This window comes from Nycticebus coucang, chromosome 8 (assembly GCF_027406575.1).
Source record: "Nycticebus coucang isolate mNycCou1 chromosome 8, mNycCou1.pri, whole genome shotgun sequence".
NCBI lineage: Eukaryota > Metazoa > Chordata > Mammalia > Primates > Lorisidae > Nycticebus > Nycticebus coucang.
Window position 1 is genome coordinate 94,704,130 of NC_069787.1, and position 26,982 is coordinate 94,731,111.

The following is a 26,982-nucleotide window of genomic DNA, read 5'->3' on the forward strand; positions in this document are numbered from 1 at the left end:
TGTGGCTCATTCGGTAAGGCGCCGGCCCCATATACTGAGGGTGGCGGGTTCAAACCCAGCCCCGGCTGAACTGCAACCAAAAAATAGCCAGGCGTTGTGGCGGGTGCCTGTAGTCCCAGCTACTCGGGAGGCTGAGGCAAGAGAATCGCTGAAGCCCAAGAGTTGGAGGTTGCTGTGAGCTGTATGATGCCATGGCACTCTACCGAGGGCTATAAAGTGAGACTCTGTCTCTACAAAAAAAAACAAATCTGGATTCCATTCTACTTACGTCACTCATTTACATTCATTATTTTGCCCTTATTTTGTGCTCAAGATTTTTCATTCCTGAGATTGCTCTAGGGCCATGCCTTCCCTCCTGATTTACATTTTAAAAGATCACACTAACTGTGGTGTGGAAATGGCCTGAAGGGAGAAGCAGGGGAAGGAGAATAACCAGTTGGAAGCTATTGGGGTCATCTGTCTGGCAGGAGAGCAGCAATGAAAGGTGAGGGGGATGTGGAGGTGGCATGATGGACATCAACCTGAAGAACAGCCATTGGGTGCTGGGGAGGAATCTCCAGGGGCAGGACGCTTACACAGGAAGGTCTGGCAGGTGTGGGTTTGTAATTGGGGATGAGCAGGGGAGTGTGGGACTGCCTCTGTCCTGCCCCACATGCCTGGCAGCTCCTAGAGGGCAAAGGAGAGTCACCCTTGCCCCTGGCAGCCCAGAAACACCTGAGCAGGGCTTGATGCTCCTGCCTATGCTAGGGGTCAGCCATGGCTGTTGTGCGAATGACACTGACCTGGGCCTTGAGCACCACCAACCCTGGCCACCCTGCTGACTATTTTGTTTCTCTCCTCAGGTGAAGGAGTGGCTCTGTCTGAACTGTCAGATGCAGAGGGCTCTGGGAATGGACATGACTACTGCGCCTCGCTCCAAAAGCCAGCAGCAGCTACACTCCCCAGCCCTGTCTCCTGCCCACTCCCCAGCCAAACAGCCCCTGGGGAAGCCAGAGCAAGAGAGATATCAGGGTCCAGGGGGACCACAGCCTGGCCCCCGCCAGGCTGAGACAGCCAGGGCCACCACAGTGCCGGGGCCTGCCCAAGTAACTGCCCTTCCTCAGCCCTCTCTCCCCACCAAGCCTTCCACAGCAGAGCCCAGGCCACTTGCAGGAGAGGCCCCAGCCAAAAGTGCCACTGCAGTGCCCTCTGGGCTTGGTGCTGCAGAGCAGACACAGGAAGGCCTCACTGGTAAGCTCTTTGGCCTCGGTGCATCGCTGCTGACCCAAGCTAGCACTCTCATGTCTGTGCAGCCCGAGGCTGACCCCCAAGGCCAGCCTACCCCCAGCAAGGGACCGCCCAAGATTGTCTTCAGTGATGCCAGCAAGGATGCTGACCCAAGATCCCTGGGCTCAGGGCCAGCACCTGGAGCCAAAACTGAGCCTGGAGCTAGAACAGGTCTTGGATCAGGGCCTGGAGCCCTGCCGAAAACTGGGGGAACAACCAGCCCAAAGCATGGCAGAGCAGAACATCAGGCAGCATCCAAGGCTGCTGCTAAGCCAAAGACCATGCTAAAGGAAAAGGCCACCTGCCCACTGTGCCAAGCTGAGCTCAACGTGGGCAGCAAGGGCCCAGCCAACTATAACACCTGCACCACTTGCAAGCTCCAGGTGTGCAACCTGTGTGGCTTCAATCCAACACCTCACCTAGTGGAGGTAAGAGAGCTAGACCAAACATGCTCCCTTGAACCTTGATGAGAGGACAATGCCTGGGGTAAAGGGGGGCATGGGAGCCAGAAAGTGCCACAGAGCACTGGGTCTGCAGCAGTAACAGAGCTGTCTCTACCCAGCTGAGGCTGCAAGGGGCTGTGCTTCCTTTCCTGTTCCTACTTCAGGCCCCCTGTCCCGCCTCTCAGAGAACTAACCGGCAAGGTGAGTGGGGGTAATGCTGCCTAATATCTCTGACCAGCTGACCAGTGCCTTGAGGCTGATCTCAAAGGCTGATCTCAGAGTCCAGAGGCCCTGAGATGGCCTCCTCATTTTCACCTACCATGGATGAAGCCAACATCCCCTGCTCCGGTTAGGAAGAACCTGAGGTCCCACCTGCCTTTGATCTATAACCCTACAAGGTTAACAGTTGAAGGGTTGTGGGACAGAGGGCTATCCCCATGGCCAGGGTGGGGCAGGAGGCTTTTTCACAGAAGGGGAGGCCATGCTCTTCTGTGCAGGCTGTAGCCCAGCCAACTGATATCCACTCTCAATCCTCCCTTCTGAGGTCATGAGTGTTAATGTCTATTTGTCAAAGCCACGGGCTTTGGTTTGCATATTTTCCCTTGGCTGGGCCTGGGCTCTTCTTGGGCCTAAGTGTGGGGATGATCAGAGATGCTCCTCTTGCCTATTGGAAAGTTTGAGGGAAATCTGGGGCTGGTCTCTCTGTAGTCCTTGCTCCAGAGAAGGCATAGGGCACTGTGCAGAGCCAGGTAGAAGGGAGCAGGCGGCCCAGTGTAGCCCCTGTGTTCTCTTGAAGCATGTAGTATGGTCTGAAATGCTCAGAAGGGTGAAGGCACCCTCTGGACTGGCCTGGGCCTGGAGTCTGCTTCTGCTTCCCCTTCACCTCCTTTACTCACTCTCCATTGCTCAGGGCCACCCATGTAAACCCCATGTGGCTGGCTTGGGCATAGCTGGGTATGTCTTCTTCCTTAGAGTGCCCCCAGGGTCTGTGATTAGCTTGTTTTGACAGATAGATGTTTCCCAGCTGTGTCATATCAGGAGACATTCAAGCCAAGGCTCCTGCCTCCTGCACACAGGCAGCTTCCTGACCCCTTTGGGCTCTGGGTCTGGGTCAAGTGTGGCTGATGGTGGGGCTAGGAACATGTGGAGTGCAAACCACCACTGGCCAGGGTAGGATAAGAGAGGAGAGCATGATGTTGCCATGGTCTCTGTGTTCCCTTAGGCCAGGCCTCCATGGGAACTCCTAGGGGAGACCCATGTGACTAGAAAGACAGATTTTGCTGCCAAAGGCCATACTGCCCGATGTGCTCTGTGCAAGACAAATGACTTCCTCATGTGACACTTATGTAATCCTCCAGGCCCCGTAGTACCACCTCTCTAAATTCTAGGTCCAATGGCTAACTGGAATACAGGTTGCCTGGCTAGCTGGGTGAGGGGATGCAACAAGGGATTATCATAGGACTGGGGAAATCTCAACTGCCTGCTGTGCCCAGAGATTTCCAGGTATAACCTCAAAGCCAGTCTAGTGGGGCACACTAACACTGAGGGGCTGTGAACCCCAGTGGACTCCTGAGTTGGCCTGGCCTGGAGGACTCTGGTCCCAAGAGACCTTCCAGGCCACGTTTCCTCATTAAGCAGTATGTGCATAGAGATAAGGAAGAAATTGTCTGTGTCCAGGAGTATAAACATTACTGACATCTCCTTTTGGCAGCCCCTAGGCCAGGCCACAGGAAGTGCTGATTTGACCCAAACAATAATGTGTCAGTTACGTGCTGACTCTAGATAGGACATCTGGATTCTTATCTAGGTCTCTCATTAGCTACTTGGTTCTGCCTTTCCTGGACCTTGGACTTCATCTCTTGAGGGCCAGTATTTCCCCTGTTGCTCCCATGTCCTGCTGTCTCCATGTCCTGCCCTACTGCCACCTCCTTGGACAGGACTACCCTTGTCTCCCTCAGGGTCTGATGGGTCCCATGGGCCTGAAAGCAAAGTTGATGGGCATCTTGGTTCTCAGTCCAGGCCCTCTGCTTCCCTGCCTGCTGCTTCTGAGAGTAGTAAGGGAGGTGGCAAACCTTTTCTAACTCCTTTCTCCTCATGGGTCTGTGGGTCAGTGCTACTGTCTCCAGTCCTCTCTATGCACATTCTTCTTTACCTCCTACAGCCATAGCCTTAGTCCCCTCTAGGGAAAGTGTGGACAGGGTAACCTTTCCCCTGGTTCCTACTGTGGATACTGTACCACCAAACACTATCAGAGATACAGGTCAGCAGCCTGGGGTCATCCTCAACTCCTCTCTCCTCTCTGTATTCACTCTTGGACCAAGTTCTGCCATCTCTGCCTCCCCACTGTCTCAGGAATTTGGCCTCTTTCCCTCCGATGGCCACAGCCTTAGTCCCCTCTTCCTTTTCCTCCCTTACCCACACAATTTTATTTGGCAGGCGGGGTGTGTGTGTGTGTGTGTGTGTGTGTGTGTGTGTGTGTGTCAGAGTCTGACTGTTGCCCTGGGTAGAGTACCAACATGGTGTCATAGCTCACAGCAACCTCATACTCTTGAGCTCAGAGATCCTCTTGCCTCAGCCTCCTGGTAGCTGGGACTATAGATGCCCACTTCAATTCCCAGCTAGTTTTTCTATTTGCTCTTGATCAGTCTTTAGACTGATCTCGAACTCCTGAGCTCAGGTGATTCACCCTCCTTGGCCTCCTAGAATGCTAGGATTATAGGCATGAGCCATTGTGCCTGGCCTGATCAAAATCTTCTTGAGGCTTCACTTGCCTTGGGTCTTGCAAGGGGCTAGTAGAGAGGGGCTAGTGCAGCCCCCATTCCTCCCACAGCATTGTTTTTCCTCACTGAGGCTACTAATCAGGCCATGGCTACCTTGATTTCTCCTTAATAAATGGCCACTTGGGTGGCGCCTGTGGCTCAAGGAGTAGGGCCGGTCCCATATACCAGAGGTGGCGGTCCCATATGCCAGAGTTGGCGGGTTCAAACCCAGCCCCGGCCAAAAAAAAATAATAATAAATAAATAAAAAATAAATAAATGGCCACTTGGCATTCTGAGAAATTTTTTGCTTTCATGTGACCTACTTTGTGTGTTCTTGGTTAGAAGCTTCTAATTTTCAGGTGCCTGGGACACTTACCCTGCCTTGGGAGTGAGGTGACAGCCAGTCCTTCTCCAGGTTGTAGGGCTAGGTCTGCTGAAGCTGTCTCTTCCCACGGCCTTCTTGGCCAAAGCTAGCCTGCCAGGCTCAGAATGACTATGCTGTATCTATGCATAGTGTGAGGCCAAGGTTCCAGTGTCTGCATGCAGTCTGGGGGCCTGAGGGAGGGATGGACAAGGGGAACCCCACTCACAATTCCCCACAGGCCTAGTAGACCTCCTAGGGCTCCTTCTGAGCCAACCATCTGGGCCAAGAGGTTAGGAATTTTCCCCAATAGGTTGGAAATTTTTCTCAACATCTCTGAGCTATAAAAATCTTTCCCTGCTTCCAGCTCTGCTCCTGTGGCTCAAGTGGCTAAGGTGCCAGCAACATATACCTGAGCTGGTGGGTTCGAATCCAACCTGGGCCCACCAAACAACAATGACAGCTGCAACCAAAAAACAGCCGGGTGTTGTGGCGGGTGCCTGTAGTCCCAGCTACTTGGGAGGCGGAGGCAAGAGAATCGCTTGAGCCCAGGAGTTGGAGGTTGCTATGAGCTGTGATGCCACAGCATTCTACCCAGGGCGACAGCTTGAGGCTCTGTCTCAAAAAAAAAAAAATTTTTTTTTCCCTGCTTCCTAGATAGGGAGTCCAGAGTTTATAATAGAGGAGGCAGTAAAATTGGATCCTTTTCCATTTGAAACTTCCTCTGAAAAAAATAACCAAAGTGCTATTTAGTGAGTCATTTCATAATTAAGAAGTGTTCATTCTCTATTTTTTAATCTATTTATCTTTTTGAAGGATAATAGTTCTCTCTGCTTAATTTTTAATTGAACTTTTAGTTCAAAATAGAATTTATAAAGAAATTAGTGGAATTGGAATTGTTACAGTAACATTGCCAGTTTCTTATCATACTGTAATTGCCAACATTCCAGCTCTATCTTTGAGAAATAGGGCCTCCCTGGGTAAATGGCCTGGCACGTGGATATGTGAGGCTAGGCTGGGCTTATCAGGGCTGTAGCAGGGGCATCAGATGAGAGGCCAGTAGCTCCTCTGCTCCTGATCTGCCATAGGCTACCTCTGGGATAGTGATCTCAGGGAGACCTGTTGCCTCCTATGTATTCCCCCTTAGGTTTTTGTAAGAACCAGGTGAGATGCTATATTGCTGATGCTTATGCAAGGCCTGACATAGCTCTTGAGCCAGGAGCAAGAGTGTTCTAAAGGAGAGTCTCTGTGTGAGGGAGGAAGAGTCCCTCCAAGCCACTGACTATCTGGGTGTGAGTGGACCCTGTTGCCAATGCAAAACCTTGGTCTCATGAGGGAGGCCCCATAGAGAACAAACACATTTGGTATTGGGGCATGAAGGAAGCACAGTCCAGTTACAAGGGTAAACACTGGGGACACCAGGGAGGATTCCTTTTATGGGAGGCAGAGGCCCAGAAAGGAGGAGCTTAGGCACAGCTGGGGACAGGATGGGATAGGATGGGGCAGGATCACAGAGTCAGGTGAGGAACAGCAATATCAGTGAGGCTGATGTTGGGCCAGTGCCCAAGTCTTGGGCCCTTTATCTCTGAGAATCGTTTTCTCTGGATTCTCATTCATTCTCCCTGGTCTAAAGTCAGGGCTGAGGGTGCGCAGGGCCAGGCAGCTGGCCATAGGGTATTGATTGACATGGTATAACCATAACTAGACTGGCTTGCAGACCAGCTCCACAAAAGAAGGGATTATGGACTGCAGACACATTCAGATGATGGCAGACAATGCAAAGAAAATGCCCAGCATCTATCTCAGTCTCACTAGTCTGCCCTGACCCACAAGGCACACTAGCTAGTGGTCCCAGAAGGCAGCAGGTCCTACGCGCTTGTAGGGTACCCCAGTGAACTTCTCAGTCAACTCTCTTCCCCTTGTTTACCCTGAGCAGTGATATCCTGAAGCATTGAACTCCATCTAATGTCCTCACACTTGCATCTCCCACCTTTAGGTGATAATTATCTTTGGGGAATTTGTACCTTCCTGCCCCAGAAAGAAACTGGCCAGAGGGAGATGAGGCAGAAATGGTCATCAGAGCTTCCCATTGTCCATCCCCTGCCCACTTGCCGAAGAGGCCCAGTAAAGGGGTGAGCAGGCAGCACTTCCCCATGGACAGGGGCTGGCTTGGGCTGGATGAAGCAAGTATGAGAGAGAATATGCAAGTGAACGAATAAATGAAGGAATAAACACTGAAGTGGGGGAATGAATGAACGAACAAGGAATTAGAAGAACAAAGGAATGAATGATCTAGGCAGGGGGGGCACATTGGTATTGGGGGAGATGAGAATAGAGTGAATAAAGGGATTAGGACCTCAGAAAATGTGTCTCACCCCCTGGTGGACTTGGGAAGGGACTCCAGCAGCCAGGCCAACTATTTATTTAATTTTATTTATTTTATTTATTTATTTTTTGAGACAGGTCTCCATTGCCCAGGTTAGAGTACTTCAGTGTTTCAATGTCAGCCTAGCTCACAGTAATCTCAAACGCCTGGGTTCAAGTGACCCTCCTGCCTCAGCCTTCTAAGTAGCTGGGACTACAGACACCCACCACAACACTGAGTTAATTTTTCTATTTTTAGGAGAGATGGGGTTTCACTCTTACTCAGGCTGATCTTGAACTCTTGAGCTTAAGTAATCCTCCTGCCTCAGCTTCCCAGAATGCTAGGATTACAGGTGTGAGCCACCACCTTGAGCCCAAATTATTTATTTTTTGGCTCTTACTGCACACGCCTCCTCTGCCTGCCTTCTCTCCCTCCCTGCCTACTATAGCAAAGCCAGGAGCAAGAGGCCCTGCCGGGCAACCTGCAACCTGGCTACCTCCATGAATAAGTGTGTGAAGCAGCAAAGCCCCAGGGAGAATGTGACCACAGGTAACTAATGCTCTGCTGAAGGCTGGGCCTCTGGGCTCAGGTCAGCAGGCTTCTACAGGGGCTGACTCTGAACACTTGGCATTGGGTTTTCCTCCTCTGTCCAGACTCTTTCCAAGGTGACCTTGCTTCATTTATGCTGTTGTTTTTGGGGTGGGTCTATAGAAGTGGGGTCAGGGGTTTGCCAAGAAGTGGGGTCAGGGGTTTGCCAAGCCACCAAGGTGGGCCAAGGCAGATGACCAAAGTTTGAGAGGCCTAACTTGGGATGGATGTACACAGCACCCCAGACAAGAGTCAGGGCAGCATTGCCTTGAGCCAGCCTGCTGTCTGGGCCTAGATCCTAACTCCATAGTACTGATCCTGGGACTGGGGCTGGGCTATTGGCTCATTTCCAGAACACTCTCTTGACCTCTGCTACAACCTTACCATCTCTCCAACATCTTTTTGCCATCTGACAGTCCTCCTTGACATAGAGGGATTTTCAATGTGTCCTGTCCATGTAAGGCTTGGTCTCAACCTATTCACTGTTCTCCCCAGGCACTTCTAGGGGTGGGCCAAGTGAGCCCAAGGCTCAGCCAGTAGCCTTGTTGCCTCTTAGGGCTCTGTGTGGAGGACAGAGTATCAGGTAAGTTTCAAGGGAAGTGGTCCTAGGGCTGGGCCCTACAGGCATCAGGGTAAGTACATGTAGGGGATGGTACCTTCCACAGCTGGGCCCCACTACCCCATCCCTCTGCCTGGGGACTATCTAGGCATGGGGTTGGGCCTCAGAGAAGAGCAGGTGCTCCAGTCTCAGGGAAGTAATCCCAAGACCCTGAGCAACAATCCTGTGGAGCAGGCCTGTCCCTTAACACACGCCAAGGTCCTGCCACCTGCCCAGCTATCCTCTGCTGAGCTCCAGGACAGAGATGTAGAGTATGGCTCTGTGGGCTGCAAATCAGAATTACTGACATATTATCTGCCATGTTGGTCTGAAGATGCCAAGCTGAGGGCCGGTGCCCTGGGTGATACCAGGTTTTCAAGGCTCTGTCTAGTGGGCTAGGGTCTGCCTTAGGTCTAGAGGCAGTCTGTGAGGTGAGGGTGCTGAGGTTGTTACCCCACCTGGAGCGTGGAAGGGCCAAAATCGCCTCTTTTTCATGTTCCCTGTCTCTGTGACTTTGTTGTTCTCATAATGGTCCATCCCAGTGGCAGAGCTGCTAGTGGGAGCCTATGTGTCTAGGAATCCAGGATGAACAGCAACAGGGAGGAGGGAGTGCCAAAGCTCTGCACCCATGGGGTGAGAGCAGGCATAGGTGTCAGTGGCACCCTGCTTTCAGTGCCACTGTAACCCTCATTCCCTACTCCCCCAAATGGGCCTGGGCAGGGCCTCAAATCCTGCCCAGGAGGACCTTCCCAGGGCCCTCTTCAGCCTCAGTCCTGCTGTAGGAATTACCCACTCAGAGTAAAAAGTGCCCAAACCCCACCACTGCACAAGCAGCTGGAGCTGGAGGACTTGGACTTGACTTCTGATGTTCTGGGGGCTTCACCATTAATACCTGTGTCATACTGTTGATGACCTGTTTGGGGCTGTGGGCTTCAGGAAGGCTGCATGCCAGTCCCTGTCTGTCTATGTTACTCATAGCTGTCTTTGAGCCTGAAACAGAATGGATGACCCTGAGAGTGGTGGACTGATTGATGGTTGAGAATTTGATTCCAGGTCATCATACACAGTCCCCAACAGAGGAATAGTCCAGAGCCTTGGGCGCAGGAGGAGGCCTCTGCCTAAGTTCTTTGCTGGCTGGGAGTGTGAGCAGGAAAGACTGCTCAGCTCCTATCCCCTCACCATGCAGGGATTCTACCAACTTCTTCTCCTAACCCCAACATCTGCATCCTGCCCAAAACAGCCCTTATTACTTTGGAAAAAGTGTGGGGAAGGATGTTTCAGACCTGAGAACTGAGAGGCAGGAGGACAGTACACCAGGAAGGCCCTCCATGTCTGGATGTCATCTCGTCCTGAAAGGGCTATCAGTCTTTTTCTCCTTGTACCTTTGGTGTCATGCTTTGAAAGACTCTTCTCCCTAAGGTTACAGAATATCCTTTGAGTACTATGGTGTCTGTAATTTTCATCAACCCCCTCTCCTGTTTCCTTGCAGAAAACAGAGTGGCTCTGTCTGAACTGCCAAACTAAGCGGCTATTGGAGGGCAGCCTAGGAGAGCCGATCCCTCCGCCGCTGCCCACCTCACAGCAGCCCCCGGTGGGGGCCCCTCACCGTGTAGCTGGAACAACCCCTCTGAAGCAGAAAGGCCCCCAGGGGACTGGCCAGCCATCAGGCCCCCTGCCTGTCAAGGCCAGCCCCCTACCCACCAAAGCCAGCCCTCTGCCTACCAAGGCCAGCCCTCTGCCTACCAAGACCAGCCCTCTTCCTACCAAGGCCAGCCCCCAGGCCAAGCCCCTCAAGGCCTCTGAACCCAGCAGGACCCCCAGCAGTGCCCAGGAAAAGAAGACAGGAGTCCCTGCTAAAGCTGAGCCTGTGCCGAAGCCACCTCCAGAGACTACCCCCTCTTCTGGGATACCTAAAACAAAGAGTATGGGGAAGAAGGCTGAACCTGCCACCCCTGTCATCAAGGCCGTTCCAGAAACCCCTAAGGGTGGGGAGGCAGAGGTCAGTCCCATTTGCTTCCCAGGGACCCTTGCTTTCAGATGGGACAGTTTATGGAAAAGCTTGCCTCCCCGGGGTCTGAGGATGTAGGCCTGGGAGAGGACAAAGAAGGAGACATGGATGCCCCAACAGAAGAAATGCCTAGGAGAGGCTCTGGCAGGCTTGGAGACTGGGAGTTTGAGTCTGGGCCTGTGTCTGGCATCTTGGTGGATGCTTTGCTGGATTTTTTTTTTTTTTTTTTGAGACAGAGTTTCACTATGTCACCCTTGGTAGAGGGCCGTGGCATCACAGCTCACAGCAACCTCAAACTCTTGGGCTTAAGTGATTCTCTTGCTTCAGACTCCCAAGTAGCTGGGACTATAGGAGTCCACCACAACGCCCGGCTATTTTTTTTTTGTTGTTGTTGTTTAGCAGGCCTGGGCTGGGTTCAAACCCACCAGCCTGGTGCATGTGGCTGACGCCCTAAGCTCTGAGCTATAGGCGCGAGCCACTTTGCTGAGTTTGATACCTTTGATCTAGTAAAAATTTTTCTTTGAAGACGTAGGGCTGCTTAAGGCTTGCCAAGGAAACTGCAAGGCCAGAAAGATTGGGTGGGGAGCCCTAAACCCTTGGGAAGTGAGATGGGGAGGTTGGGGGCCATAAACCCTTGGGACGTGGAGGGAACCTGTCCCAGGATCCTGGGATTGACACGAAGGGCTGGGCTTCCCCCATGAGCTGTCTGCCACAGGAGTCAGTATCTGCTTCTCACCCTGCTGCAGGAGCCAGTGAGCAAGCCTTATTCTCAGGATGTTTCTCGGAGCCCACAGAGCCTCAGTGACACAGGCTATTCCTCTGACGGTGTCTCCAGCTCCCAGAGTGAAATCACAGGAGTTGTGCAGCATGAGGTGGAACAGTTGGATAGTGCTGGGGTGACAGGGCCACGCCCACCCAGCCCCTCAGAGATTCACAAGGTGGGAAGCAGTATGCCGCCTTTGCCAGAGCCACCGGGCCTGACCTCCACTGGTGAGCAGAGCAAGCCACCCTGCAGCAGCACTGGTGAGGAACAGACACAGCGTCCCCACTCCTTGTCAATCACGCCTGAGGCCTTTGACTCTGAGGAGGAGCTGGAGGATATCCTGGAGGAAGAGGAAGACTCTCTTGTTTGGAGGCACCGGAGGGAGCAACAGGACGCAGCTGAGTCCTCGGATGACTATGGCAGCCAGCTGAGGCATGACTATGTAGAAGACAGCAGTGAGGGTGGCCTGTCCCCTCTTCCACCCCAGCCCCCAGCCCGGGCAGCAGAACTGACTGATGAGGAGTTCATGCGACGGCAGATCCTAGAGATGAGTGCTGAGGAAGACAACCCGGAGGAGGATGACACTGCCACCTCCAGGCATGGCCTGGCCAAACATGGCACCCAGAAGGGTGCCCCTAGGCCTAGGCCTGAGCCTAACCAAGAACCAGCAGCACTGCCCAAGAAGCGCCTGCCCCACAATGCCACCACCGGCTATGAGGAGCTGCTGTCTGAGGGAGGCCCAACAGAGGTCACTGAAGGTAGTGGGACCCTGCAAGGTGGTCTCCGCCGCTTCAAGACCATTGAGCTCAACAGCACGGGCAGCTATGGCCATGAGCTAGACCTGGACCAGGGCCCTGACACCAACCTGGACCGGGAACCCGAACTGGAAATGGAAAGCCTGACAGGCTCTCCTGAGGACCGCTCCCGTGGAGAGCACTCCTCTACACTGCCCGCATCTACCCCCAGCTACACGTCAGGCACCTCCCCCACCTCCCTGTCCTCTCTAGAGGAAGACAGTGACAGCAGCCCCAGCCGACGGCAGCGGCTAGAAGAAGCGAAGCAGCAGCGCAAGGCCCGGCACCGCTCCCATGGGCCCCTGCTGCCCACCATTGAGGACTCCTCAGAGGAAGAGGAGCTGCGAGAGGAAGAAGAGCTGCTGCGTGAGCAGGAGAAGATGAGGGAGGTGGAGCAGCAGCGCATCCGTAGCACTGCCCGGAAGACCCGGCGTGACAAGGAAGAATTGCGGGCTCAGAGGCGGCGTGAGCGCTCCAAGACACCTCCTAGCAACTTGTCACCCATTGAGGATGCCTCCCCTACAGAGGAGCTGAGGCAGGCAGCTGAGATGGAGGAGCTGCATCGCTCCTCCTGCTCTGAGTACTCACCCTCGCCCTCCCTTGACTCCGAGGCTGAGGCCCTGGATAGCGGCCCTAGCCGGCTCTACAAGTCAGGCAGTGAGTACAACCTGCCCACCTTCATGTCCCTCTACTCACCAACTGAGATGCCATCAGGAAGTTCCACCACCCCCAGTTCTGTTCGGCCCCTCAAGAGTGCTGAGGAGGCCTACGAGGAGATGATGAGAAAAGCCGAGCTGCTCCAGCGGCAACAAAGCCAGGTGTCAGGCACCCGGGGGCCCCAGGGTGGCCCCTCTCAGCCCACAGGTCCCCGGGGCCAGGGCTCCTTTGAATACCAAGGTGCTCCAGACCGTGAGTATGGCCCAGCTGCTCAGCCTACCTCAGAAGGGACGCCGGCCAGCCTAGGAACAGCCACATATGAGGAGATTCTTCAGACATCACAGAGCATAGCTCGCATGCGGCAGGCTTCTTTGCAGGACCTGGGCTTTGCTGAGGACAAGAAGAAGGAAAAGCAGTTTCTGAATGCTGAGAGTGCATACATGGACCCAATGAAGCAAAATGGTGGCCCACTTACCCCTGGTACCAGTCCCACCCAGCTCGCTGCCCCTGTGTCCTTCTCCACCTCTACCTCTTCAGACAGCAGTGGAGGCCGAGTTATTCCCGATGTTCGTGTCACTCAGCATTTTGCAAAGGAGCCTCAGGAACCCCTCAAGCTACACAGCTCTCCTGCCTCCCCCAGCTCAGCCTCCAAGGAGGTAGGCATGTCCTTCTCCCATGGCCCTGAGACTCCAGCCACCACAACTGTGGCTCCTTGTCCAGCTAGCCTGCCACGGGGGTATATAACTCCAACATCTCCAGCAGTCTCTGAGCAGAGCCCTTCACCATCTTCCACAGGCCGCAACTATGGACCAAGCCCAACCACTGCAAACTATGGGTCTCAAACTGAGGAGCTATCCCGGGTCCCCAGTTCCCCTGCTGCAGGTGGACGGGCTGCCAGAGAGAAGACCTTGAGTGGGAGTGACAACGAGGGTGCCACTTCCCAGCATTCTCGGGCATATTCCTATTTTGCAGGTTCTAGCCCACCTCTTTCTCCATCCTCTCCCTCAGAGAGTCCTACATTCTCTCTTGGCAAGCTGGGCCCAAGGGCCACAGCCGAGTTCTCTACACAGACGCCAAGTCTAACCCCTGCCTCAGACATGCCATGGAGTCCTGGTGCCCCCACCCCAACATCCATGGTAGCCCAGGGCACACAAACACCACACCGACCCAGCACACCTCGCCTGGTGTGGCAGCAGTCCTCGCAGGAGGCTCCCTTTATGGTCATCACGCTGGCATCAAATGCTTCCAGCCAGACCAGGATGGTACATGCCAGTGCCTCCACCTCCCCACTGTGCTCACCTACTGATACCCAGCCCACCACCCATAGCTACAGCCAGACGACACCTCCAAGTGTCTCTCAGATGTCCTCAGAGCCACCTGGGCCACCTGGCTTCCCAAGGATGCCCAGTGTGGGTACAGATGGGCCCCTGGCACTTTATGGCTGGGGTGCCCTCCCTGCTGAGAACATCTCCCTATGTCGGATCTCCTCTGTCCCTGGAACGTCTAGGGTTGAACCAGGCCCCAGAACCCCTGGAAGTGCAGTGGTAGACCTCCGCACAGCCATTAAGCCCACCCCTATCATCCTCACTGACCAGGGCATGGACTTGACCTCACTTGCCGTGGAAGCAAGGAAGTATGGCCTTGCCTTGGATCCAATACCAGGACGGCAGTCGACCGCTGTGCAGCCCTTGGTTATCAACCTCAATGCCCAGGAACAGACCCATGCCTTGCTTGGCACTGCCACCACCGTTAGCATCACTATGGCCTCATCTGTGCTCATGGCTCAGCAAAAGCAGCCTGTGGTCTATGGAGACCCCTTCCAGAGCCGCCTTGACTTTGGCCAGGGTTCAGGTAGTCCTGTGTGTTTGGCCCAGGTCAAGCAGATAGAACAGGGTGTCCAGACAGCTCCATACCGAGGCGGGCCCCGGGGAAGACCCAGAGAGACCAAGTTTGCCAGGTATAACCTGCCCAACCAGGTAGTGCCTCTGGCCAGAAGGGATGTTTTGATCACTCAGATGGGCAGCACACAGAGTGTTGGCCTCAAGCCAGGTCCAGTGCCAGAACCTGCTGCTGAGCCCCACCAGGCCACTCCTGCAGAGCTACGGTCACATGCTCTTCCAGGTGCCAGGAAGCCACACGCAGTGGTAGTGCAGATGGGAGAGGGCACAGCAGGCACTGTGACCACACTGCTCCCAGAGGAGCCAACAGGTGCCCTTGACCTCACTGGGATGAGGCCTGAGAGCCAGCTGGCATGCTGTGACATGGTCTACAAGTTCCCCTTTGGCAGTAGCTGCACTGGCACCTTCCAGCCCACTCCTAATGTGCCTGAGAAGAGCATGGCAGATGCTGCCCCACCAGGCCAGAGTAGTGGCCCCTTCTATGGTCCCCAAGACCCTGAGCCTCTCGAGCCCCCCACCTACCAGGCACAGGGGCTAGTGGGGCTTGGGGCTGCTGAGGAACAGAGGCCCTACCCACAGGGTCTCCCTGGCAGGCTGTACTCTTCCATGTCTGACACCAATTTGGCTGAGGCTGGTCTCAACTACCATGCTCACCGGGTTGGGCAGCTCTTCCAAGGCCCTGGACGAGACTCAGCTGTGGATCTCAGCTCTCTGAAGCATTCCTACAGGTTGGGCTTTGCAGACGGACGCTACCTAGGGCAGGGTTTGCAATATGGCTCATTCACAGACCTGCGTCATCCTACAGATCTTTTAAGTCACCCACTTCCCATGCGGCGTTATAGCTCTGTGTCGAACATCTACTCAGACTACAGGTATGGCCAGCGGGGAGATGCAGTTGGCTTCCAAGAGGCCAGCTTGGCCCAGTACAGTGCCACCACAGCCCGTGAGATCAGCCGCATGTGTGCTGCCCTCAACTCTATGGACCAGTATGGTGGGCGGCATGGCAGTGGTGGTGGTGGCACTGATCTTGTGCAATACCAGCCTCAGCACAGGCCTCGGATCACTGCTTCTCAGGGTCTGGCTCCCCCCAGACCTGGACTCCTTGGTAACCCCACCTTTCCAGAGGGCCACCCAAGTCCTGGGAACTTGGCCCAGTATGGGCCTGCAGCAGGCCAGGGAACAGCAATCAGACAGCTGCTGCCATCCACAGCCACTGTGCGTGCAGCAGATGGCATGATCTATTCAACTATCAATACCCCAATTGCTGCAACACTGCCCATCACCACCCAGCCTGCCTCAGTACTGCGGCCCATGGTGCGTGGTGGCATGTACAGGCCTTATGCATCTGGTAGAGTCACAGCCGTGCCGCTCACCAGCCTGACACGTGTGCCCATGATTGCCCCCCGGGTACCTCTTGGGCCCACAGGGCTATACCGTTATCATGTACCTAGTAGATTCCCCATTGCTTCCAGCATTCCATCTGCTGAGGGGCCTGTCTACTTGGGGAAACCTGCTGCTGCCAAGGCCCCAGGGGCTGGGGGTCCACCAAGGGGAGAGCTGCCCACAGGGGCTGCACGGGAAGAGTCTCTTTCTATAACCACTCCTGCTGTTGTCAAGGAGGCTGCAGGAGCCCCAGCCTCCTCCCCATTAACTGGCCAGAAGCCACCAGGAGATGCTGCTCTTGGGGGTGGCAGTGGGGCTCTCAACCGGCCAGGCCTTGAGAAGGAGGAAGCATCTCAGGAGGAGAGGCAGCGGAAGCAGCAGGAGCAGTTGCTCCAGCTAGAGCGGGAGCGGGTGGAGTTAGAGAAGCTGAGACAGCTGCGGCTGCAAGAGGAGCTAGAGCGGGAGCGTGTGGAGCTACAGAGGCACCGTGAGGAAGAACAGCTGCTGGTGCAACGGGAGTTGCAGGAGCTGCAGACCATCAAGCACCATGTGCTGCAGCAGCAGCAAGAGGAACGCCAGGCTCAGTTTGCACTGCAGCGAGAGCAGCTAGCACAGCAGCGTCTACAGCTGGAGCAGATCCAGCAGCTGCAGCAGCAGCTGCAGCAGCAGCTAGAGGAACAGAAGCAGCGGCAGAAGGCTCCCTTCCCTGCAGCCTGTGAGGCACCTGGCCGAGGGCCTCCCCCAGCAGCCACTGAGCTGGCCCAGAATGGCCAGTACTGGCCCCCGCTGACACATACAGCCTTCATTGCTGTGGCAGGGCCTGAGGGGACTGGGCAGCCTCGTGGTGAGCCTATGCTGCATCGGGGTCTCCCTAGCTCCGCCTCAGACATGTCACTGCAAACTGAGGAGCAGTGGGAGGCAGGCCGCAGTGGCATCAAGAAGCGGCACTCCATGCCACGCCTGCGGGATGCCTGTGAGCCAGAGTCGGGGCCTGAGCCCTGTATGGTCAGGAGGATTGCAGATAGCAGCGTGCAGACAGATGATGAGGATGGGGAGGGCCGCTACCTCCTGAGCCGGCGGCGCCGAGCACGGCGGAGTGCTGACTGCAGTGTGCAGACCGATGACGAGGACAGTGCAGAGTGGGAGCAGCCAGTGCGTCGCCGCAGGTCCCGCCTTTCCCGCCACTCTGACTCTGGCTCTGACAGCAAGCACGATGCCACTGCCTCATCATCCACTGCCACTGCTGCTGCGAGGGCCATGAGCAGCGTGGGCATCCAGACCATCAGTGACTGCTCCGTGCAGACAGAGCCTGATCAGCTGCCCAGGGTCTCTCCAGCTATCCACATCATAGCTGCCACTGACCCCAAGGTGGAGATTGTCAGGTACATATCAGCACCAGAGAAGACTGGGCGTGGGGAGAGCTTGGCCTGTCAGACAGAGCCAGATGGTCAGGCTCAGGGTGTGACTGGACCTCAGCTCGTAGGGCCAACTGCTATCAGTCCCTATCTGCCCGGCATCCAGATCGTCACCCCAGGACCTCTGGGAAGGTTTGAAAAAAAGAAGCCGGATCCTCTGGAGATTGGGTACCAGACCCACCTGCCCCCAGAGTCTCTCTCACAGCTTGTGAGCCGCCAGCCTCCCAAGTCCCCCCAGGTCCTCTACTCACCAGTCTCGCCCCTGTCCCCACACCGGCTCCTGGACACATCCTTTGCTTCCAGTGAGAGGCTGAACAAGGCTCACGTGAGTCCCCAGAAGCACTTCACGACTGACAGCACTCTCCACCAGCCGACGTTGCCTCGCCCCATGAAGACCCTGCAGCGGTCCTTGTCTGACCCTAAGCCCCTCAGCCCCACCGCCGAGGAGTCTGCCAAAGAGAGGTTCTCCCTCTACCAGCACCAGGGGGGACTGGGTAGCCAGGTATGGGCACAGGGGCTGGTCCAGGGTGGGACAGGGGTCTCTGCCTAGCCTGAGGGGCCCCCATAGGGAGGGGCTTCGCTTGGGGTGGGATTGGAGTCACCTCTGGCTCCAGAGGCCCAGGGCAAGAAGCCAAGGAACACACTCTCCTTGATGCACATCTGATAGAGCCCGCAGCCAGCAGGGCCAGCTTGGGCAGATACAACACACATGGCCCCCACAGCCATCCAGCCTGACACCCTGCTAGAAGCTTCAGCCTCTCCCTGCTACTGTGTTCTCACACACACAAACATTCCCATCTAGTCCAGCTCCTGCTACCTCTCCTTCAGGTCTCTTCAGCTCTCACTTCCAATCTGGACCCCTCCCACTTCAAATTTCATCTATGAATGTTTCCAGAAAAAATGAGTAACATAAATCTGGCTGGGCTGCTCCCCACTTCCCAGCCCTGGCCTGGCTTCTGTTGCTCTTTAGGAAGACCAAGCCCCATGGTCTAGCCCTTGAGCCTCAATCCCAGCAGGCTATAGTGTTTCACACACCTACCTGGCCCTCAGTAAATCTGTTTACACACCTGTTTGCTCCCTTAGATAAGGGCTCCTAGAGCATAAACTTTTTTTTTTTCCCTAGGGCATAAACTTACCCTTGGCTGTGGCTCTAGTTGCCAGTGATATATGGGAACTATGAAAGATAGCTGGCCCATGGCTGCAGTGGAAGTGAGGTTAGAGGATTACCAGTGTCAGATGTCAAGGACTGAGTGCCAGGCTGAAAACAGTGGACTTTTCCTGAAGGCTCTGGGAGACCCTGGAGGTTTTAGGCAGGTGAGACAGGACAAGATGGATATTTTGGAAAGCTTCCCAGGCAGACTATGACCAATGGGCTGAAGGAAGAGATCTAGGAGAGGAGATAGGAGCCAGAGGCATTATGAGGTATATTTGTCCATTTTCTGAGTGCAAAGCAGAGAGGAGAAAAGTGGTGCATCAGAGTAGGGTTGTGAAGGTAATGAGTTTGGGTAGTGAAGAGCCCTAGTGTGTGCAGGCCAGATAGGGGTGGGGATGAGACAAAGAGTCTAGGCTGGCAGAGGGGCAGGTCAGAGAGGCAGGGTGGTCCTGGCTGTAGGCATAGAAGGTCCCATGAGCTGGCCATGTGGGGCCAGGCCATGATGGGCACTCATGATGTGTGGCCAAAATAAGAAAAGCCAGACAACAGAGTGAAGAGTTAAAAAAAGCCAAATTTGGCTCAGCACCTGTGGCTCAAGCAGCTAAGGCGCCAGCCACATACACTTGAGCTGGCGGGTTCGAATCCAGCCTGGGCCACCAAACAACAATGACAGCTGCAACCAGAAAATAGCTGGGCGTTGTGGTGAGTGCCTGCAGTCCCAGCTATTTGGGAGGCAGAGGCAGGAGAATTGCTTGAGCCCAGGAGTTGGAGGTTGCTGTGAGCTGTGATGCCATGGCACTCTACCCAGGGGGACAGCTTGAGGCTCTGTCTCAAAAAAAAAAAAAAAGCCAAATTTATTCCATTAAAGGCTCGCCCTGTTGTTCTGAGAATTTGGGGTTACACTGTCATTTCTTTTATGATACATGGTAAAAATAGGTAAGAAGTTTTTATGTAGTTTCTTGTCAAGGTAAAGAGTAAGAATCTTGGAGCCGGGTGTTGTGGCGGGCGCCTGTAGTCCCAGCTACTCGGGAGGCTGAGGCAAGAGAATCGCTTAAGCCCAGGAGTTGGAGGTTGCTGTGAGCTGGGTGAGGCCACGGCACTCTACCAAGGGCCATAAAGTGAGACTCTGTCCTACAAAAAAAAAAAAAGAGTAAGAATCTTGGGTGGCACCTGTGGCTCAGTGAGTAGGGTGCTGGCCCCATATACCAGGGGTGGCAGGTTCAAACCCAGCCCTGGCCAAACTGCAGCAAAAAAAAAAAAAAAAAAAAAAATTAATTATAAATAAATAATAATTTTTAAAAAAGAGTAAGAATCTTGAGGTTAGTCCCAGTATATTTTGGGGATTTGAGTGGTTCATGAAGCCCAAAAGTGTGGAGGCTTTGGGAAAGGCTGGGAGCTAAAGAGAGCACCCAGAGTGAACCATCCGGCAATGCAGACTTCCAGCAATACAGAGCATCAGGGGTGGGTAAGGAGGACCCCGTGGTGGGCACTTTTAGGTGGACCAGGTAGCTATGCTGCTGGAGACAGAGCTGTGGAGGACCTAGAGGTACACTGGCCCCAGAGAGCAGCTGGTTCACAGAGGAGTATGGAGGGAGGTGGGGACTGAGGCAAGAGCACAGCCCAGAAGGTTTGGCAGAGGGTGTGGTGCAGGGCACTAGAGAAGGAGGGTGAGCAGGCGGCTGAGGAACATGTTATTTTAGAGAGGAATAGGGCAAGAAGCAGAAAAAGGTTCAGAGCCTGTGACAGCTAACACACTGTGAGCACGTGCCCTTTCTGAGGAGCCTGGTGGGCTACTCTATTCCTCCTGTTCATGTCCTCTACTGCTGTCTGCTCCTATCAGTTGTTAGGTTCCAAACCCACAGTCAGGCCTATATTCTCCTTATCTCAGATGGTGGCAAGCCCATCAGGGATGTGCAGGAGATTGCAAAGCCATGTGTGCTAGGCCAGTGCTGGAACCCTATACAGAAGGAAATCTGCTCCTTCCCTACTCTCCCACTTCCCAGAGTTCTGGGAAGTAGAAGGCCTGTAAAATAATCACAGACCTTCCCTCTCAGGCAAAGAAACCAAGGCCAATGGGTGGGCAGGATAGGCCTCGAGGCTGCCTAGTAAATCAGGCACCAACAGTGTGGAGCCCAGCCCCCAATCCCAGCCCAGGCCTGGGTTCTTCTACCCCATGCCCCTCCAAGTCACCCACACCTTGGGTCTCAGTGCTGCCCACCCTTCCCTCTGTCTCAGGTGTCGGCGCTGCCACCCAACAGCCTGGTCCGCAAGGTGAAGCGGACACTACCCAGCCCCCCTCCAGAGGAGGCTCACCTTCCCCTGGCTGGCCAGGCCCCCCCACAGCTGTATGCAGCCAGTCTACTGCAGCGAGGGCTGGCGGGGCCCACCACTGTCCCTGCTACCAAGGCCAGCTTGCTCCGGGAGCTGGACCGGGACCTCCGGCTGGTGGAGCATGAATCCACCAAGCTGCGCAAGAAGCAGGCAGAACTGGATGAGGAGGAGAAGGAGATTGATGCCAAGCTCAAGTACCTGGAGCTGGGCATCACACAGCGCAAAGAGTCTTTGGCCAAAGACCGAGGTGGCCGTGACTACCCACCCTTGCGTGGTCTTGGTGAGCATCGTGACTACCTGTCAGACAGTGAGCTCAACCAGCTGCGTCTCCAGGGGTGCTCTACTCCTGCTGGCCAGTACATGGACTTCCCCGCCACTGCTGTGGCTCCTGCCACCCCCTCCGGTCCCACTGTCTTCCAACAGTCCCGGTTCCCACCTCCAGCCTCACAGTACACTGCAGGCAGTAGTGGACCAACTCAGAATGGATTCCCAGCCCACCAACCACCCACCTACTCTGGCCCCAGCACATACCCAGCATCTTCCTTTCCTCCTGGCACCGGCTATACCGCTGAGCCTGGTCTCCCAAACCAACAGGCTTTCCATCCCACAGGCCATTGTGCAGCCCAAACACCCATGCCAACCACACAGAGCACCCTTTTTCCTGTCCCAGCTGACAGTCGTGCCCCCCACCAGAAGCCACGCCAGACATCTCTAGCTGACTTGGAGCAGAAGTTGCCTACCAACTATGAGGTGATCGCCAGCCCTGTTGTGGCCATATCTTCAGCCCCCTCTGAAACCAGCTACAGTGGCCCTGGAGTGAGCAGTGGCTATGAACAAGGCAAGGCCCCTGAGCTACCCCGGGCCAGTGATCGTAGCAGTGTGAGCCAGAGCCCAGCCCCTACCTACCCCTCTGACTCACACTACACCAGTCTGGAACAGAATGTTCCTCGGAACTATGTGATGATTGACGACATCAGTGAGCTGACTAAAGACAGTGCCTCTACTGCCTCTGATAGCCAGCGGCTAGAGCCCTTAGGGCCAGGCAGCAGTGGGCGTCCAGGGAAGGAGCCTGGAGAACCAGGTGTCCTTGAGGGGTCTGCACTGCCCTGCTGCTATGGCAGAGGGGAAGAAGAATCCGAGGAGGACTCATATGACCCTCGTGGGAAGGTCAGCCACCACCGGAACATGGAGAGTAATGGCCGATCAGCCAGTGCCCACTACTACAATAACAGCGACTATAGACAGGGGACTCGAGCAGAGAAGTATGGCCCAGGGCCCAAGCATCCTTCCAAGAGCCTGGCCCCGGCTGCCATCTCCTCCAAGCGCAGCAAGCACCGGAAGCAAGGCATGGAGCAAAAGATCTCCAAGTTCTCACCTATCGAAGAGGCCAAGGATGTGGAGTCAGATCTGGCCTCCTACCCCCCACCTGCAGTCAGCAGCAGCCTGGCTTCTCGGGGCAGGAAGTTCCAGGATGAAATCACCTATGGGCTCAAGAAGAATGTGTACGAACAGCAGAGGTACTACGGGGTGTCAACCCGGGAGCTGGTGGAGGAGGACGACCACATGTATGGTGGGAGCAGCCGGTCCCGGATTTCATCTGCATACAGTGGGGAGAAGCTGCCCAGTCATGATTTCAGTGGCCGAGGCAAGGGGTATGAACGGGAACGAGAAGCTGTAGAGCGACTTCAAAAAGCGAGCCCTAAGCCCTCATCCCTGAGCATGGCCCACAGCCGGGCACGGCCACCCATGCGGAGCCAGGCCTCTGAAGAGGAGAGCCCTGTCAGCCCCTTGGGGCAGCCCCGCCCTGCTGGGGGGCCCCTCCCTCCTGGGGATACCTGCCCACAGTTCTGCTCCAGCCATTCCATGCCTGATGTCCAGGAGCATGTCAAGGATGGACCCCGGGCCCATGCATATAAGCGTGAGGAGGGCTACATCCTGGATGATTCTCACTGCGTAGTTTCCGACAGTGAAGGTAATGGCAGCCAGGGGTGATTTCTGCACCTGGGGGGCCTGCCCACCTGTGGGGCTGTAGGCCCCAAGATGTCCCAGCAGGGTCTGGCCTGGCACCTCATACAGTGGGCCCTGCTCTAGGCTGCCCTTGCCTGCACCACCTGCACCCTTGTCCCTGGTAGTGGGAGGGTGGGCTGGGGGCCTAGTGATCTGCTTGTGGCTGTGGCACCCACTCTCTGGTTTCTTTGCATGGCTTCAGCTAGGCCTCCCCCTGCAGCCAACCTGGGGGTTGATGGTGTTTTGTTTTTGGTCTCTGAAGCGTATCACCTAGGCCAGGAGGAGACAGACTGGTTTGATAAGCCCCGGGATGCCCGCTCCGACCGGTTCAGGCACCATGGGGGCCATGCAGTTTCCTCCTCCTCCCAAAAGCGAGGCCCTGCCAGGCACAGCTACCATGACTATGATGAACCCCCTGAAGAAGGCCTGTGGCCTCACGATGAGGGTGGCCCAGGCCGCCATGCCTCAGCCAAGGAACATCGGCACCACAGTGACCACGGGCGGCACTCAAGCCGCCACACTGGTGAGGAGCCGGGACGGCGTGCTGCCAAACCACATGCTCGGGACCTGGGTCGCCATGAGGCCCGTTCCCACCCTCAGCCCAACCCTGCCCCAGCCATGCCGAAGAAGGGTCAGTCTGGGTACGCCAGCTCTGCTGAATACTCACAGCCATCCCGCGTTCCATCAGCATACCATCATGCCTCTGACAGTAAGAAGGGTTCCCGGCAGGCTGCACTGCAGACAAAACAGGAACCCCAGGTGCAGCCACAGCTGCAAGGTCGGCAGGCAACTCCAGGGCCACAGCAGTCACAGCCACTATCATCCAGGCAGATGCCCTCAGGGGCAGCATCGCGCCAGCCACAGATACAGCAGCAGCAACAACAACAAGGTCTTGGGCTGCAGCAGAGCCAGCAGGCCCTTTCACAGGCTCGGCTGCAGCAGCAGAGCCAGCCCACCACCCGAGGTCCAGCCCCTGCTGCCAGCCAGCCAGTAGGGAAGCCTCAGCCAGGCCCCACGACAGCTGCAGGCTCCCAGCCAGCAGGACTGGTAAGTAGAGCTCCCATGCATGAGTCCTAACCAGGGCAGATGCTATGACTAAAGCTTGGACAAACCCTTGATTCCAGATTGGGCCTGGGCAGTGTCAGTGGGCACAATCTCAGCTATAGATTCTTTGTTGCAGCCACGGGCAGAACAGACAAACGGTTCTAAAGGGACAGCCAAAGCACCCCAACAGGGAAGGGCTTCTCAGGCCCAGCCAACACCAGGACCAGGACCTGCAGGTGAGCCTACGTTTGGTGCCTTTGGTTGCAGCCCAGAGTACCCAGGTTGTTTTCTCCCTACACCCAATTGCACCCTGAGCTCCCCTGCACTGCTGGCCCATACTAATCCCAAGAAGGTGCCAGTGGGCTGCAGACCTCTCCAGCAGAAAAAGAGCTTGGGGTTAGAATGAGCAATGAGGTCACCACCACAGGGTCCTTAGGGTGCTGGTATTTCTGGGCAGAGAACATGGAAGGCAGGGCCAGGGCTTCTTATTCTTTCCTTCTTTACCCTTCCTTATTTTCCCTCCCTTTTCCTCTTCCTCTGCCTTTTTCTTCCCTTTCTTCTTCTTTACCTTCCTCAACCTCCTTTTTATTCTGCTTCATCCCATCCATTTTCTTTCTGTTCTTATCTTCCTCTCTTCATTCTCCCAGCTTCCTCATCTTCCCATCTCACAGGGTACCTGTGTTCAGATTCCCATGTGGTTACTCTCCCACTTGGACCCTGAAGACCTAACTCAAGGGTAACTGATGATGGTGGTTTCTTTCTTTCTAGGCCTGAAGGCTGGAGCCAGGCCTGCAGGGCCTCCAGGGGCTCCTGCTGGCCAGCCAGGTACTGAGGGAGAGAGTATGTTTTCCAAGATCCTCCCTGGTGGGGCAGCAGAGCAAGCTGGCAAGCTGACAGAAGGTATGCACTGTGACCAGGTTCTTGGTGTGTGGCTGTTCTAGGAGCCTGCTCTAGTGGAGGCTGGGTCTGTGAGATGATTCCAGGCTCAATCATACAGGCACAGGCCAACCAGAGGGCCCACCTACTGCTTGCCCAGAGGTTAACTGGGCAGTCTCTATACCTAGGGCTGAGCTTGGCTTCATTATGCCAGATGACCTGACGAGGAGGGGTCTGGCTCAATTTCCTGATGCTTCTTTCTTCTTTTTATGTCACAGCTGTGTCTGCTTTTGGCAAAAAATTTTCTTCCTTCTGGTGACCATGCCCAGTAGGGTAAGTATGAGTGGCCTATACCTGGCCTCTCCTGGGAAAGGCCTGAGGTACAAGTGGGGATGGGGAGAGCTCTAAGTCCCAAGGGGTCTTCTAGAAGGAGTCAGTAGGTAGTGTGGCCAGAGCTGCAATGTGCTCTTCTATGAGTATGGGAGGAAAAAGAAGAAGAGGTACCAGCCTGAGCAAGAGCGAGACTCCATCTCTAAAAAATAGCCAGGTATTGCGGTGAGCACCTGTAGTCCCAGCTACTTGGGAGGCTGAAGCAAGAGGATCGCTTGAGCCCAAGAGTTTGAGATTGCTGTGAGCAGTGACGTCATGGTACTCTACTGAGGGTGACAAAATGAGACTCTGTCAAAAAAGGAAAAAAGAAAGAGGAAAAAGAGAGGTGTTGTACACAGAGCCCCACAAAGGGCCAAGTCAGTAAAGATCCCCAGCAAAGTGCCAATGTCCCTTTATCTTTCTCACCATCCCCCATCCCTCTACAGGCTCTCACAGCTATGGGCTGGTATTAGGGTATAGATAGGAAGCCCTGGGGTGCAGCTTCTCCCAAACTCTCCCCTGTAAATGCTCTACAGGCTCTTGAAGAGATGAAGAGAGATGATATCAGTGCTGTGGAAAAATCTCTGGAGTCAGAGGCCTGGGCGCAGCTCTGGACTCTGCGTATAACTGTGAGTGTCAGGATCAGGGTGGAATGAACCAGAGGATGTGGGGAAGAGCCAAGGTCTGGCTAACCAAATCCACTCAGTTCCTACAAGTGTGAACTAGGAAGGGCCTGGTAGGGTTTCTTCAGCTGTGATGGGCCAAGCAGGCCACTGAACTGATTGAGATGGTAGCAGATGAGTCAGGTGGTACCTTTGGGGAAGGGCCCAGCAAACCCAATTGTACCCCACAACTTGAGGTCTGTACATGGGGCACTGAGTCCAAAGTCATCCTGAAGTACAGGCTAGCCTGTGGCCCCTGTACACATCTTCTCTGATGTCTGGTGCTGGTGGCTTTGCTCCCTCCAGTTGAAGAGGCTGGAGTCCCCAGACCCTGCAGAGCTTAGCAGCTCTGGGCATGAAGTCAAGATACTTTTGGTTTCACAGGCTGAGGTAATGGCCCATAAAGTAGAAGAGTAGAATGAGTAGAAAGGGACATAGAGGAAAGGGAGAGCACTGGACAGGCAGTCTCAGCCCCAGACTAGGTCAGCCCAGGGAGAGAGTAGAAGGGCCTCAGCATGGGAGTCCTAGCTCTGTCTGGACTGCAATGGCCAGGACAGGATGGGATGCCACTGACTGGAGGCTATCCTGGTCCTGGCCTTGGCCCTGCCTCTGTGGGAGGAAGAGGAAGTGTATTATCCGGGGTGGTGGAGAGCAGCTGGGCTGTTTGTGCTGTTCTGTGGATAGCCAGGACCACCTACCACCATCCCATGGCCTAGGGCCCTCCTTTTCCCCCTCTTTTGCCACTTTAGCGTTGATAACATGGAGGTTTGAATCAGGCACGGTGGTTCATGCCTATAGTCCCAGCAACTCATAAGGTCGAGGCTGGATGATCACTTGAGGCCAAGAATTCGAGGCCAGCCTGGGCAACAGAGCAAGACCACATATCTTAAGAAATGAACAAATTTAGCCATGTGTGGTGGCATATACCTGTCATCCCAGCTACTAGAAAGGCAGAGGCAAGGAGGATCTCTTGAGTCTAGGAGTGTGAGGCTACCATGAGCTATGATTGTGCTACTTCACCCTGAGTGACAAAGCAAGACCCCATCTCTAAAAAAAATTCGGAGGTTTGGGCAGCGCCTGTGGCTCAGTGAGTAGGGCGCCGGCCCCATATGCCGAGGGTGGCGGGTTCAAACCCAGCCCCGGCCAAACTGCAACAAAAAAATAGTCGGGCGTTGTGGTGGGCACCTGTAGTCCCAGCTGCTCGGGAGGCTGAGGCAAGAGAATCGCATAAGCTCAAGAGT

The 26,982-nt window shown here is 55.1% G+C and overlaps 1 protein-coding gene across 2 annotated transcripts in view; it reads left to right on the forward strand.

Annotated features, from left to right (window-relative positions):
- The window catches only part of BSN (bassoon presynaptic cytomatrix protein), a 143,960-nt gene that overhangs the window by 112,028 nt on the left and 4,950 nt on the right, over positions 1-26,982 (forward strand). Inside the window, exons 3-11 of one of the 2 annotated variants that reach the window (XR_008381786.1) lie at positions 843-1,694; positions 9,871-10,380; positions 11,136-17,801; positions 20,688-22,755; positions 23,053-23,837; positions 23,971-24,070; positions 24,603-24,734; positions 24,989-25,043; positions 25,616-25,708. Coding sequence is in view for 1 of the 2 variants with exons in the window: in XM_053600029.1 (XP_053456004.1) it covers positions 843-1,694; positions 9,871-10,380; positions 11,136-17,801; positions 20,688-22,755; positions 23,053-23,837; positions 23,971-24,070; positions 24,603-24,734; positions 24,989-25,029 (11,154 nt within the window). In the remaining variant the exon portion in view is untranslated. The remainder of the gene's footprint in view (positions 1-842; positions 1,695-9,870; positions 10,381-11,135; positions 17,802-20,687; positions 22,756-23,052; positions 23,838-23,970; positions 24,071-24,602; positions 24,735-24,988; positions 25,044-25,615; positions 25,709-26,982) is intronic. The other variant, XM_053600029.1, reaches the window with a different exon arrangement.